The 13,575-nt window shown below is 39.3% G+C and overlaps 1 protein-coding gene across 1 annotated transcript; it reads left to right on the forward strand.

Annotated features, from left to right (window-relative positions):
- Window positions 1-8,624: 8,624 nt before the first annotated feature.
- Window positions 8,625-9,920, forward strand: LOC145820065 (protein FAR1-RELATED SEQUENCE 5-like). The gene is made up of 2 exons (XM_082914612.1): window positions 8,625-9,402; window positions 9,655-9,920. The coding sequence occupies exons 1-2, from the start codon at window positions 8,625-8,627 to the stop codon at window positions 9,918-9,920; spliced, it is 1,044 nt and encodes a 347-aa protein (XP_082770738.1).
- The last annotated feature ends 3,655 nt before the right edge of the window (window positions 9,921-13,575 follow it).

The following is a 13,575-nucleotide window of genomic DNA, read 5'->3' on the forward strand; positions in this document are numbered from 1 at the left end:
ATGTTGATTGAAGTATCCTCATTTTCCAAAATAAAACTTCATAACTAGAGTTAAATATAAAGTTGGGCTTTTAGTTTTGAGATATAAAATCACTTTCTAATTACACAATAAAATTCTTAAATCTTCACTTCATCATCTTATCACAAATTCCGTGTCATCTTTCAACTCCCCCCTGTGGATACCAACACAACACCACCCAACACAACTCATCTCAAACTCAACATGACCCAACACAACACAACTCAAACTCAACACACCCAATACAACTCAACTCAACTGAACTCAACTCAACACAATTCAACATGATTCAAAGACAATTCATCATAGTCCAACACAATTCGGTTCAACATTATTCAACACAACTCAACATAATCAACACTATTCAACACAATTCAAGGTGAACTCTTAAACCTTTATTTCATCATTTCACCCCAAGGCTCATGTCATCCATATCATTAATAAATCATTTCCCTAATCTTCATTTCACATTATAGCATAATTTACAATATCCATAACAAAGGTTCAATCGCTAATTTTTAACATAATTTTCAAACACAACTAAAATCCAATTAAACTTGTATATATAAAATTCAACCTTTCAATTTCATGATTCTACTTTCAATTTGGGCAAAATCATTAATTATCATCATGAATCAACCTAGGATTTTCAAGAAAAATTAAGACTTTCAAGAAAAATTAAAACTTCGCTCACCACTACTTTTAATTCTAATTTTTCCCTTGATTACACACCTAAGGTTCATAATCCACCATATTAACCTAACAATTGAACCCCCAACATTTCAAACCCTAAACCCCCAAATTCCATGATATAACACTATATGCTAAAAATGGAGATTTTGTATTTATATAATCAAAATACCACAAATCTATCTATTAATGCAAGTATTGAAGAAGAATTAGGACCCCTACCTCAAGAATTAAGCAAAAAGCAAAGCTTTGATGAGATTCCTTCACAAATCCGAATTCCAATCGGTAGAAAATGCTGAGCTTCATGCCCTCTTCACTATTTGGCAAGGGATCTTGGCCAAATCTTAGAGGAATGAAAGGTATTTGGGGTAAAAAACCTAGGGTTTTCGGACCTAGGGTGAGAGGAATGAAGAAGAAAAAGGAAAATGCAAAGAATGAGCTAAAAAAATCACATTTTAAGCTGCTAAATTCGCGCAGTCCACTCGAGCTCCTCTTTTCCTGCTCGAGCGGACCTGCTTCCAACACAGATTTGAAAACTTCAAAACAACATAACTCTCTCATTCAGACTCTGTTCTAGGTCATTCTTGTGTCCAAATCGAAGCCCCGAAAATAAGCTTTCCAATGGTTCTAGCCTCACATCCAAATTCAAAGTGTGGAAAAATAAAAGGGCAAAAGAGTGATGGCTGTTCGTAAGAAAAGTTATCCGAATTAAATTCTCGGTTCACTCTTACTTTACCATCATGCTACCACTTCGATCAATACCCAAAAATAAAATAAGGAGGTTCCAAATACACTAGTAAAAATGTCAAGGGCAATCTCACTTTCCACACTCGAGCGTCGCTTTCCATGCTCGAGCGCGTGGACCAACAAAGCTGTCCGCTCGAGTGACCACTCCTACACTCGAGCGAAAATTCACAATTCTCAGAATTTCGAACCGTCTGCAAAAATACTGAGAACCTCTCAAGTCTGCTCGAGCATCAACTCCCCCGCTCAAGCAGAGGGAAAAATTCCGAATCGTTACAATATGCGATAAAGTATAATTTAATTTACATTAGGAGTCGTTGTACAACTATTGTATTAATTAGGGTTAATGTAACATTTAGACAATAATTGTTATTGTAAGAATATATATATATATATATATATATAAGGATCGAGATGCTTTTCCTTGCGGATCAACATGCCAACCAAGGCCACGTGGTGATGCCAGTGGTCCCTTGAGAGGCAAAGGAATTGCTTATAGGCAAAAGAATTTGCTTATAAATAGGGGTACGGGGATAGCTTCGTTGGAGAGCAAAGGAGGTGTGACCGATTAGTAATAGGAGGGAGTTTTGGTAAGCGGAGAAGTAATAGTACGGAATTGTATACCTTGAGTCACCATAATATATTTTTAAGTATGTTTTGTATCACTATAATTTATTTTATACAAGTTATGTTTTATAACTTATATTTATATTTCAATTACGTTAATTTTTTTCTGAACTCTATTTGCTTATATTGAAACCCATGGATATGTTTGTTTAAATTTTAGAAATTATTTGACAATGATTTTGTAAGTAATTATTTTATGTAATTACCACTACGGGAGTCCCATGTCTTCGGGATTTAAATAAAGATTGGTCTCTGTTTGGCCACTTTGTGATCCTTTGTTTGTCATGGATCCATTGACATTTGTTCTGATTATCACTCCTGTGACCTCTAATCTATTCTGTTCTGTACCGTGGTTATGGTTATTTATTTACATAATTGATGTATATCAATTTTTTCCACTTAAATAATTTGTTTATTCAAATTAAGTTATGTTAATTTTTTAGCTTAAATAACTATCCATAGTTATTTTGTATCCCCTATACTTTTGGCATAATATTTTTCACTCTGCTATGTGCTTATAGCTGTTACCCTTTCAGGTGATAAGATGTAAGGAAGACTTGTTACCTCGTGTAGTGAAACCAGCACAAGAATTTGATACTGATTGGTTTTTTTTTTTTCTTTTTTCCCTTTTGTTTTTTTACTGAGGGCCGGTTACTAAATAATAAAATAATAAAAGCACTATAGAAGTACCTTCTTTTATCAAAATAGTATAATGAAGTAAATTTTTCATTTTATTTTTGTCTGCGCTATACGAGCACGAAATATTATTCTCGTATAATCCTGTTGATCAAGATTGCGCTCATCCGTACGTCGTCGCTTTACTCCCTGAAAACACAAACGTGAGCGAGCCGGCGGGTGTGTGCTGGATACCTCTCCGATGTTTAAGTCAGCAAAATAGACAAAAGCTCTGTATATTCGGGAATCAAAGTTGTGTTACATCTCCATAGGTGATGTTATGAGCTTTGATAGGTTCCGCGTGGCACAATCCTAGTAGGACTCTTATTCCTCCACGTAGAGTCCTCCTAGGAGTCACACTCCTAAAAGATAATGCTTATCCTTCAACACCCGCCTCACTGCTTAAACCAAGCGAGATGGTTTTACCTCGGTAGTATGACAAAACGACCGAGATAACATAGCCATGCTAAACTGGATGAAATGACCGAGCTCTAGCTAGCTCGGTTCTCTCATCTGTTACTTGTACTTCGGTTTCACCTGTTGAGACCGTGCTATCCATAGCGTGTTTAGACCGAGCTATTCAACAGCAAGGTCCTAAGAAAAAGGCCCAAAATACCTCGGCTCAATGTGGTTTGACTGAGCTGACTGTCGCCGCTCTGACCATGCCGACTGAGCTAATTGTCGCCGCTCTAACCATGCCGACCGAGCTAATTACAAAGCTCTTTTGGACCGGGCTAACTTCAAGGTCCTTTACCTTAGTCCTTGCTGTGGCCCACAAAATGGCCCATTGTAGACGCGCCCGTGGGCCTCATGCTACAGTTCGGACTCGATTTTGTGCTACGGTTCTTAATCTGAACCAAAGAGTCCAAATCCGGCAAATCGTTTGAGAAAACAGATTTTTTTGAAAAGTAGTGCCAAACATGGACTGCTTTGCCAGATACAGAGTCGCCACCTAAATATTTTAAAATGGGGAAATTTAGGAAACCCTGACTCGGTGTCGAAGGCCACATGTCCGTCATCACCGGAGTTGTCTCGGCTCGGGAGCTTGGGTACGATCGGGGAAGGTCAGCTATGAGCACCCCCTTTCGCCCGGTCCGAAGACCGGCCTCTACTAACCATGATATCCGATTTTGAAAACGCTATGTGTTCTTATTCCAATTATTAGCCTAGAATTACTATGTTATGCGCACAGCAAACAAGTATAGACTAGATTGCCTAATTTGGAAATAAACATTGCATATCCGTTCGGTTTGAAAATGCTTTGGAATTTGCTACTCGCAAGTAGGCTAAAACACGGATTTCAACGAGTTTTTCCAACTCAAATAATCCAACCTCCACCCACAGGCATTCAAAAAATAGTTTAACACATAAGCATCTAGCCACATGTTAAGCATGCTGTCATGGCAATATTCACACTCATGTGATATGCTAAAGCGGAAATACTTACATAGTACTCCGTGCCAAAACAAAGAACTTGTTAGCAAACATGCATGATCCAAGTCCATGTTAAATGCCTAATGCATCGCATACAAAATGTTGCTAGAATAGGCTCGGCTATCCTAAACATGTCATGTGAAAATGCACAATTATCACGTATTCACTTTTTGTTTTGAAATACGAATGCAGTTAGCGTGATGTACCGAGCCTAATGCATGTAGTACAAATGCATGGATGCACACATGCACAGCATAAGGTATGCTAAATTAAACGTGCCCTAATACTAACCATCAAAGCAGGTAAGTAAAAGGGAAGAAAGAAGTGGGGTTGGAAGACATTCACGCACCCACACACACTTATTACAGATTTGCCCTCGCTCGGAGGGACCGAATAAATATTACAAATTAATTAACTACACAAGCTAATTAATATTACAAATTAACTAATTTAATTAACAAATTAAATAAATTAATTTAAAACGGGAAAATGCCTCGGGAAGCGCGCCACCATGCACAAGCTGCCTCTGTTTTCCTTCCTTTCCTCCTCTGGAGGCTGTCAAAGCCTCAGGACTGGTCCCTTGGACAGAGAGGATCACCACCGGCTGATTGAAATTGCCACCGGCAATGTGGTATGGCCATCGGCACAAAATTGAATCTGTCGGTAGAGAAAATTGTGCCGATCGGCACATTACACTGCCGGTCGGCAGAGTATTCCTGTAGAACCTGCAACTCACAGCAACAGAGGGCAAAACAAAGCATGGCAGCACAATTCAAGGCATGTATGCACCAACCATGTCTCTTATCATTGTAATGACTCAAAGGGACATGTGTCTCGGTTCTCGGACCACCAATCACACATTTCCATGCATGATGGCCCAAAGAACCAAGTATGCAACTTCGATTTCAAATGCATGCAAACCAATCAAACAAAACTCCCAATCCCTATCACCCAAGTCAAGGGACAAGGAATGCATGCAAGATGCAATGCAACCTAGGCATACAAGCTAAGGATGCAACATGGCATGGCAAGGCACTTATGCAAGCATACAAGCATACATATGGCAATGCAAATAGATGGCAAGATGGACTTATGCATGAATTAGGCAACTCTAAAATAGGCCTAAAACAAGGGCCAACATGCCCAAAGATGAAGGCTAAACACACATGCACACATACACATGTTAAGACCCAACACTTAGGCACAAAGCAAACAACATTCAAGCACACTTGAAAGAGGCATTCATGGACTAAAAGCATGCAACATAAGCTCTGAAAATCATGCTAAAACATGGTTCCAAACCAAGCAATAAAATCAAGCCAAACATGCAACAAATAGTCCAAGTGTTCAAAGCAAATCAAAGGAGCATTGAACTATACTTAACATGACCAAACATGGCATGCACTCATCAACCAAAAACAGAGTTTTGGGACACTAATACAAGGCCTAAGGACCACCTAGATGGCATCTAAGTGACTCAAGAACAAAGGCATGCACAATGGTCAAAGCACGAGGCATGCAAGTCAAGCTTCCAAAGCATTAAAGAGGCATGCAAGGCAATCAAACAAGCATGGAAATGGGACTGAAATAGCATGTAAAGCGACCCCAAATCACCAAAACAATGCAAAGATGGCATGCTACACATGCACATGCTCAAGGCCAACAAGCCCAAATACAAAGGAGCTATACCAAGCATGCAAAGATCAATCCAAACGACTATGGACAGAGCTAAAACATGTCAAAATAAGCACATAATCTTCACAAGACTAAGCCTAAAACATGCTCCCACAAAGGCTAACAACCTAAGGCATATCAAGGCATAAACAAGGCATTACAAGGCAACTATGCTAAGCATGCATGGAGTACCAAAACCAACTTGAAATCATGTTATATCATGGATATATAAGCATGAAAAAACAAACCAAACATGCTCAACACACACTCAAGCATAGGCTTCCTTAAGAGGCCAAAACATGCCCTTTTCAAGGACAACAAGGAGAGGGGGTGGCCCTCTCCTTCTTGGGACTTCAAAGCATCATCTTCACCACTGAAATCCCTCAAGATTTCAGTGGTGAAGAGACCTCAACACCAAAATCCCGGAGCTAGCACAAAATGACTCAAAAAGAGGCCTTTTGAGGCCTAAGGGTGGTCAACAACCCTCAAACAACAAAACACTCTTAATAAACAATAAAGAGGGCCTAAAAACAGAACTTTTTTATGTTATACAATAAGCACAAAAATAGCTCTAAGATAGGTATAAAATTAATGCAAGAATGGGGAAAAAAAAAAAGACTAGAATCTCACCCTTGAAGACCCCTTCACAAATGGTGCTCCAATGGCCTCCTTTGGCTTGAATCCAACACCAAAATCTCAAAACAAACTCTTTAGAACCTCAGCTCCAAGAGGAAGGTGAAACACTAGGTGTTTGTGTGCAATAGTGAGGCACAAAACACCTAGTGTACAAAATAAGAGGGAAAGAGAGATAGAGAGTGTATATCTAACCCTAACCCTAGAAAAACCAGAGCTTGGTCTGTATTTTTTCTCTCTCAAAAATGTCTAAAAGCTCTCCTTTGCCTTAGAGAGAGCTCCTCTCTATATGCCTCTTGTAAAGCTTACAAGACAAGCTTTGCAAGAGGGAGATCCCTCCATACACGTGTATGGAGGGGAGCAAAAGCAATATAGCTGTCTAAAAAAATCTGCAAAAGCAGATGAACAGCAATCGGCCGGCCAAAAATGCCATCTTGGCCAAAAAGAGTGCCGGTCGGCAACAAATAGTGCTGACCGGAAACAAAGAGTGCCGGCCGGCAAACTATATTGCCGGTGGCAGCAAACACCAGCCGGTGGCCTCTAGCCACTGCCGGTGATGGGTAGGGATGGTCTACAAGCCCCACCCTGCCTCTCAAAGGCAAGACACAAGTGTTTGGTGCAAAACCAGACACTAAATGGTCGAGTTCAGAGATCCTGAGGCAAGGCACGCGAGCCGAGGCCTCCGGGAACTCCAAACGAACACAAACATGGATGATCACCGAGTGTTCAAACGGTGACGTCCAAGTCTTGAGGACGGTCAAAAATGGGGTGTCTACACCCATTACCCAGCTCGGCCCAATTTACATATAAATTACCCTCTCATGCGCCATTTAATTTGTTACGATTAGAATTATTTAGTAAGTTGCGATTCTAATCCTAAATCCCTGGAATTGGATCGTGACAGACCACATGCCATTTTTACCCTCCTTTTTTACCCTCCTACTAACGACCCACATAAAAGCAATTAGATTAGCTGTCTTAACATCTAGCCCTGCTGGACCACACCACTTCTCACTCGAATTGGATAGAGGACAACCCCACCTAAAGCAAAAGAAGAATGCCTTGTGAAAAGAATCAAAGCAGTCTTTTAAAATTCTTTATTTGATTTTATAAATCTTAAACAAAAATCAATTTTTACGTTTGTGCCATAGTAGTGTATTTCTCTTTGTCTTGTAATTAGATTAAAAGTTAATTTTTTAAATTTTTAAAAATTTTTTTGGGTTATGTTATATTTCTATTTTTTTTATTTTTTTTAAATTAAAAAGTCAAAACTCAATTAATTACTATATAAAATTTATATTTGAGTTGGTATAAATTGTCACACCTTTTTTTGTTTTATAAAATATCCTCATACTTATAACTGCTTCTCTCATATAATTTTTCAGATGAAATTTAGAAAAGAAAATTATAATTTTTTATAGTTTCAACAGGCCATTAGTAATTAGGAAAATTCTATGGTACACATTTCATATGCACTTTATTATAAATTGATATAATTTTAGGGTTTTGTTTAAGTGTGCAACCCCCTTAAGGTTGCACACCATATGCAACCCAATTGTTAGCCGTTAGATTACAATAATTGATCAAGACCATTGAATTGTTTAATCGTGAAAAAGTTGAAACCGAGGCAACCGGTTAATGCTTGTATTGCATGATTGCATTCCACTCACTCTCTATGTAAGGTTGAGTTAGTGTAACCCTTGATTTCCATTAACAGCAAGAAGCCCCTGCTGGGTTGGTTCCATTGACAAAGCTCTGTAGGGAATAGTATAACGGGCGATTTCCAACAACAACGGAAGTACAAGGCTGTGTTGGTTCCATTACTGAAGTGAAGCCCTTCTCTCTAACTAGATATAAGGTATGGAGCTGTTTCCCTCTCTCTGTATCCCTCTCTGTCTCTCTGGCCTCTTCACTTCAGCAATTTTCCCTCAACTAAACCCCCATCCTAACTTCAACTGCTCTACGCTTCGCTCAAACAGAAACCCCTCCATTGGCAACTAACCTTTCTCTTTCTCAAGCGAGTGTTTGTGTTTGCACAAACAACTAAACCATGTGAAAATGTCATGTTTGTGTTTGTGTTAACATTTTTCGGCCATCAAGTAATTGTTTGTACTAATGTCATGTGCAGTATGGCCCCAGCGGAAGTTAAAAGAGAAGGTGATGATTATGACATTCCAAATAAAGCAGATGACATTCGTTTGATGAATGAAAGTCGGGCGGAACCTTATCATGGTTGCGAAGCTGGTCTGAGCAATGGAAAAGCAACCAATATGAACGTTGAAGATGACGGAGTCGATGTGAAAAAAGAAATGGTTGACGATGCTCATCGCAATGACATGGTTGGTGATGTTGAACATGCTATTCTGAAACAGAAATTTGATTCGGTCAAAGATGGAGAAGCTTTCTACAATGCGTATGCTAAAGCCAAGGGATTTAGTATACGAAAATCCAAATTTAACACAAACAAAGAGGGAAAGGTCGTTAGTAGGCTGTGGTTGTGTTCAAGGGAAGGTCAGAGATTACCAAAATACTTGGACCGTGATGCTGAGAAGAGTAGAGCTCCCAAGGCACTAACAAGAGTAGGTTGCAAAGCCCAATTTCGCATACGGTACAATGCAGATGCTGGTGAAGGGGGAAAGTATGTTGTGACTCACTTCGTCGCAGACCACAACCATGAATTTGCAGAACAACACTGTGTGATGTATCTGAGGTCACATCGCAGTTTAAACAGCATTGACAAAGCTCAAGCAATGGCTATGTGCAACGTCGGTGTGAAGACTAGCCAAATCATGGACTATATGATAAATCAATCCGGGTCTTATGAGAATGTTTGTTTCATCCGTATGGATCTGTACAACCATATTCAAGCCGAACGCAAAGCAGAAGTTCAGGATGGTGATGCACAGGGTGCGTTGGTTTACCTATGTGCAAAACTTGATGTTGATACACGTTTTTTTTACAAGTATGATGTGTGTAACGATAACAAGTTACAAAATCTGTTTTGGGCAGATTCGAAATCGTGGGCCGACTACGCAAAGTTTGGTGATGTGTTGATATTTGACTCAACTTACAGAACCAATGCATACAAGAAACCTTTTGTCATGTTGGCTGGTGTGATTAGCCACTTTAGGACCACAATATTTGCATGTGTTTTTCTAGCTAATGAGACAAGTGAGACATACATATGGGTCTGGGAAACATTTATGGAGGCGATGGGCAATAAAGCACCTGTGTCTGTACTGACAAATGGGGATAAGGCGATGCGAGAGGCATTCAGAAGAGTATTTTCAGACGCAAGACATCGATTATGTAATTGGCATCTTGGGAAAAATGCTGTTTCAAATGTTCACATAAATGGCTTTGCACATGCTTTCAAGCAGTGCATGGACATGGAAATGGATGAGACAAACTTTGAGCAAGGCTAGACGACAATGGTCAAAAAATTTGAACTTCAAACAAACAGTTAGGTGTTGGAGACATATGAGAAGCGTCATATGTGGGCTGAGGCATATATGCGTGGACATTTCTTTGCTGGGATAAAGAGCACTCAGCGCTCGGAGTGTATGAATGCTTATTTTAATCCCTTCCTCCAACACAAATTGAAGCTATATGAATTTGTTAGGCATTATGATCGGGCTCTTGCAAGGATAAGGTATAACGAGGCTGGAGATAATGCTGAAACAAATAACACTTTTCCGGTATTGATTACTCCATTGCGAGATATAGAGAGACATGAAGCTGAGCTATTCACCCAAAATATATTTAGAATGTTCCATGATGAAATCTTAGAAGAGGGGAAGTTGAATGTCAAGGACGTGTTCCCTTTGCCGGATGGTCAGGAATGCTGCTATATTCATAAGTACAAATTGAAGGATAGATCATGGATAGTAACATACAGTCCAGTGGATGCTGCAATGAGATGTTCTTGCATGAAGTTTGAGTTGTTGGGGCTACCTTGCTATCATATGATATGTGTTATAAAAGCCGAAAATTTAACGTAAATTCCCCCAACTTGTGTGCTGCATAGATAGACAAGGGCTGCAAGCAAGGATGGCCAGCAATGGCCTCAACCCTCAATTGATAGCACTACAACACAAACAATCCGGTATGGGATATTGAGTTCTTCCTACAATGAAATGTGTTTCTATGCCTCGCAATCAACGGAAGGTTTCAAAGAGGCTAGGGATGCATGTTTTCCGATGACGAGCCGAATGAAGGAGTTATATGAGAGGAATCTGAACGATGGGAATGGAGACAAAGGGAAACATTCATTCCCTCGACAATTTGGAGTAGAAGATCCGAATGTTGTGAAGACAAAAGGGAACCCGGGACGGGCCTCGTCCAACTGTCAAAGACCAAGAAAATGTGGGAATTGCAAATGCATTGGGCACACAAAGCGAACGTGTCCTAAGGTTCGGTTTAGCCGAACAGTGGGTAGTAACTCAAATGCAGATACAGGCCACATAACTGACCGTGAGTACAAAGCGGAGTCATTGCCCGTTCGCTTGGGTTGGTGGATCCAAGTACACCGCACATTAAGCAACGGCGACTATTTTTCGATGCTTCTCCTGATTCCAAGCAGCCCGTGGGCCAATATGTTAGTGTTGAAGCAACAGTGTGCAAAAATGATTCGACCACAATTGATTAGGTGAATCAGGTAATTGTATAACTTGTATGATTTACTTATTCCCTTAATCTATTAGGTAGACAGTACTAGCTATTGAAAACACATGTAAATAATGTATGTAGTTTTCATTTTGCACGGATTGCTGTACGTAACGTGTAAATAATTGGTTACGTACAATGCCAAGAAATGGCAGAACGTTACTTATGTACAAGGCCACGAGTTGTAAATTTCCCATATTGTTTAGAGTGATATTGTCATTTGTGTTTGTAGTGACTTGTGAATTTGAACACTAATTGAAGGTGAGATATATATGGGTTGTCTATGTATTGTTTTGGGTGGGAAATTGGCTTATGTCTGTATTCCAAGATTCCTATTGCGAGTTGTTTGTTTCTGTTCCATATTTGGTTGGATCTAACTGAAGGGTTTTTTGCGGTGTGGTTTATTAACTAACGATGCGTTTGGCTTCGTATTGATTTGTTATGACTTGTTTCGGTAAATTAGTATTATATTTCGAGTAAAATACGAATTTTGTCCATGTGGGTTTGCAAAATTACATACCAGCACATGCATTTGTATATAATCCAAATGACAGTTAATTTTGGGTGTTACTTGGAGAAAGTAACCCAACGAACTCGTTACTTTATCTCCATACCGATTGCTATATGAATTATGAGTAACGAACAGGAGTTGTGAAATTATTTCATGTTAATTATGAAAGTGATGGGTTTATTGTTAGTAAAATTATGGTCGGCCTATATCGACAGCAACGAAGCAGTAATTTAAAGTTAACAAGTTAAAGAAGAAAATCAAGCAATTGTGGTATTGGTTCGAATGCCTGAAAAGGATGAAGACTTCTTTCGATGAACAGATGGTAACAAAGTAGAAAGTAACAAAGTACAAAGTAGAAAGTAGAAAGTAAGTTGTTGTGCCGTTGTGTTGTTTGTAACAAAGTAGAAAGTAGAAGGGAAAAAACTACTCAGAAGTTGCAATGTAGAAAGTAAGTTGTTGTGTTGTTGTTCATGTCCTCTCTCTCTGCAAACATTTTGCCCTTTATAGCTATTATTTCCCACAACCCCATGATCTGCAACTGCTTCTGTGCAACTTTTGTAACTGCACGGTCATTTCTATGTCTTGAAACCACATAAAACCTTCACTTGTACCTGTCGAAGTGCATATAATTGAAGTTGCCACCTGTGCCCAAGTCTTTTTAGCCTTTCCTCGACAGATACAGACTCCTAATTTGTTCACGTTTCCTCTTGCAGGCTAGCCACTAAATCCATGAGCACTGCCAGTAACTGCTCCAGCGTGTAAATCAGGTGGCATGCAAGATTCAATGTTAGTTGATAACCTTTGTCTTCAGGTAGACTTGTCATGTGTCCTCAATTGAATGGTGCAGCTGTTGGCAGGATATGGGGAAAATAGGTGCAAAGATGAATTTTTTAAAAATAACCAATCATAATTTAGCTGAAAATATGAGTGAACTTTTTATAAAAAAAAAAAAAGTAGTTTCCATTTTTTTGATTATAAACCCGAGACGTATATTTTGTTTTTGATATAAATAAGTTGTGTATTTTGGTTACGTAAAATGTAGGACAATAATTGTGTTTAAGTCATTACAATACAGAAAAAGGTTATTTCAAACATATTTTCAAGTTTACCGACATTGAATATATTTGGATTAAATTACAGGGAAAATTCAATATTTGCCAGAGTTTGATGATTCAAAGTCAGGGGCAGTAACAGTGAGTGGCCAAGTGTTGTGGTTCAGTGGCCTAGTTTGCAAGGATTGTAGTTGTGTTTAGTGGACAATATTCTATCGATTTTTGTCTCATAATGATGAGGGACATCCCCACAATGGTGAAAAGGAAGGTCGACAGGGAAGAGTCAATATTTGGCAGAGTGGACTTGAAGATTCGAAGGCAGCGGGCAGTTATGGTGTAGACGTGTGGGATCATGCAATGATGGGCCACAAAAACAGTATACAGATATCGAAACCAACGATCTCCCTTCTAGACTTTCCAAGTATACTAAACCTCCACTTTTATCTGTCGATCTCCCTTTTCTTGTGTTTATTTCATAGCCACCAACTGTTTCAAACTTCTGTCGATAGAGCGAGGCTCCTGCTTTGTCTCATGCTTCCTCTTGAAAGTGTGGCCACTAACTCATAATGATAAGGGACATGCCCCACAATGGTGAAAAGGAAGGTCGGCAGGCAAGAGTCAATATTTGGCAGAGTGGACTTGAAGATTCGAAGTCAGGGGGCAGTTACAGCGGCAGTTATGGTGTAGACGTGTGGGATCATGCAATGATAGGTCACAAAAACAGTATACGGATATCAAAACCAACGATCTCCCTTCTAGGCTTTCCAAGTATGCTAAATCTCCACTTCTATCTGTCGATCTCCCTTTTCTTGTGTTTATTTCATGACCACCAACTGTTTAAAACTTCTGTCG

Source organism: Camellia sinensis, chromosome 1, assembly GCF_055761805.1.
Source record: "Camellia sinensis isolate YWXY chromosome 1, ASM5576180v1, whole genome shotgun sequence".
In the NCBI taxonomy this organism is placed as follows: Eukaryota; Viridiplantae; Streptophyta; class Magnoliopsida; order Ericales; family Theaceae; genus Camellia; species Camellia sinensis.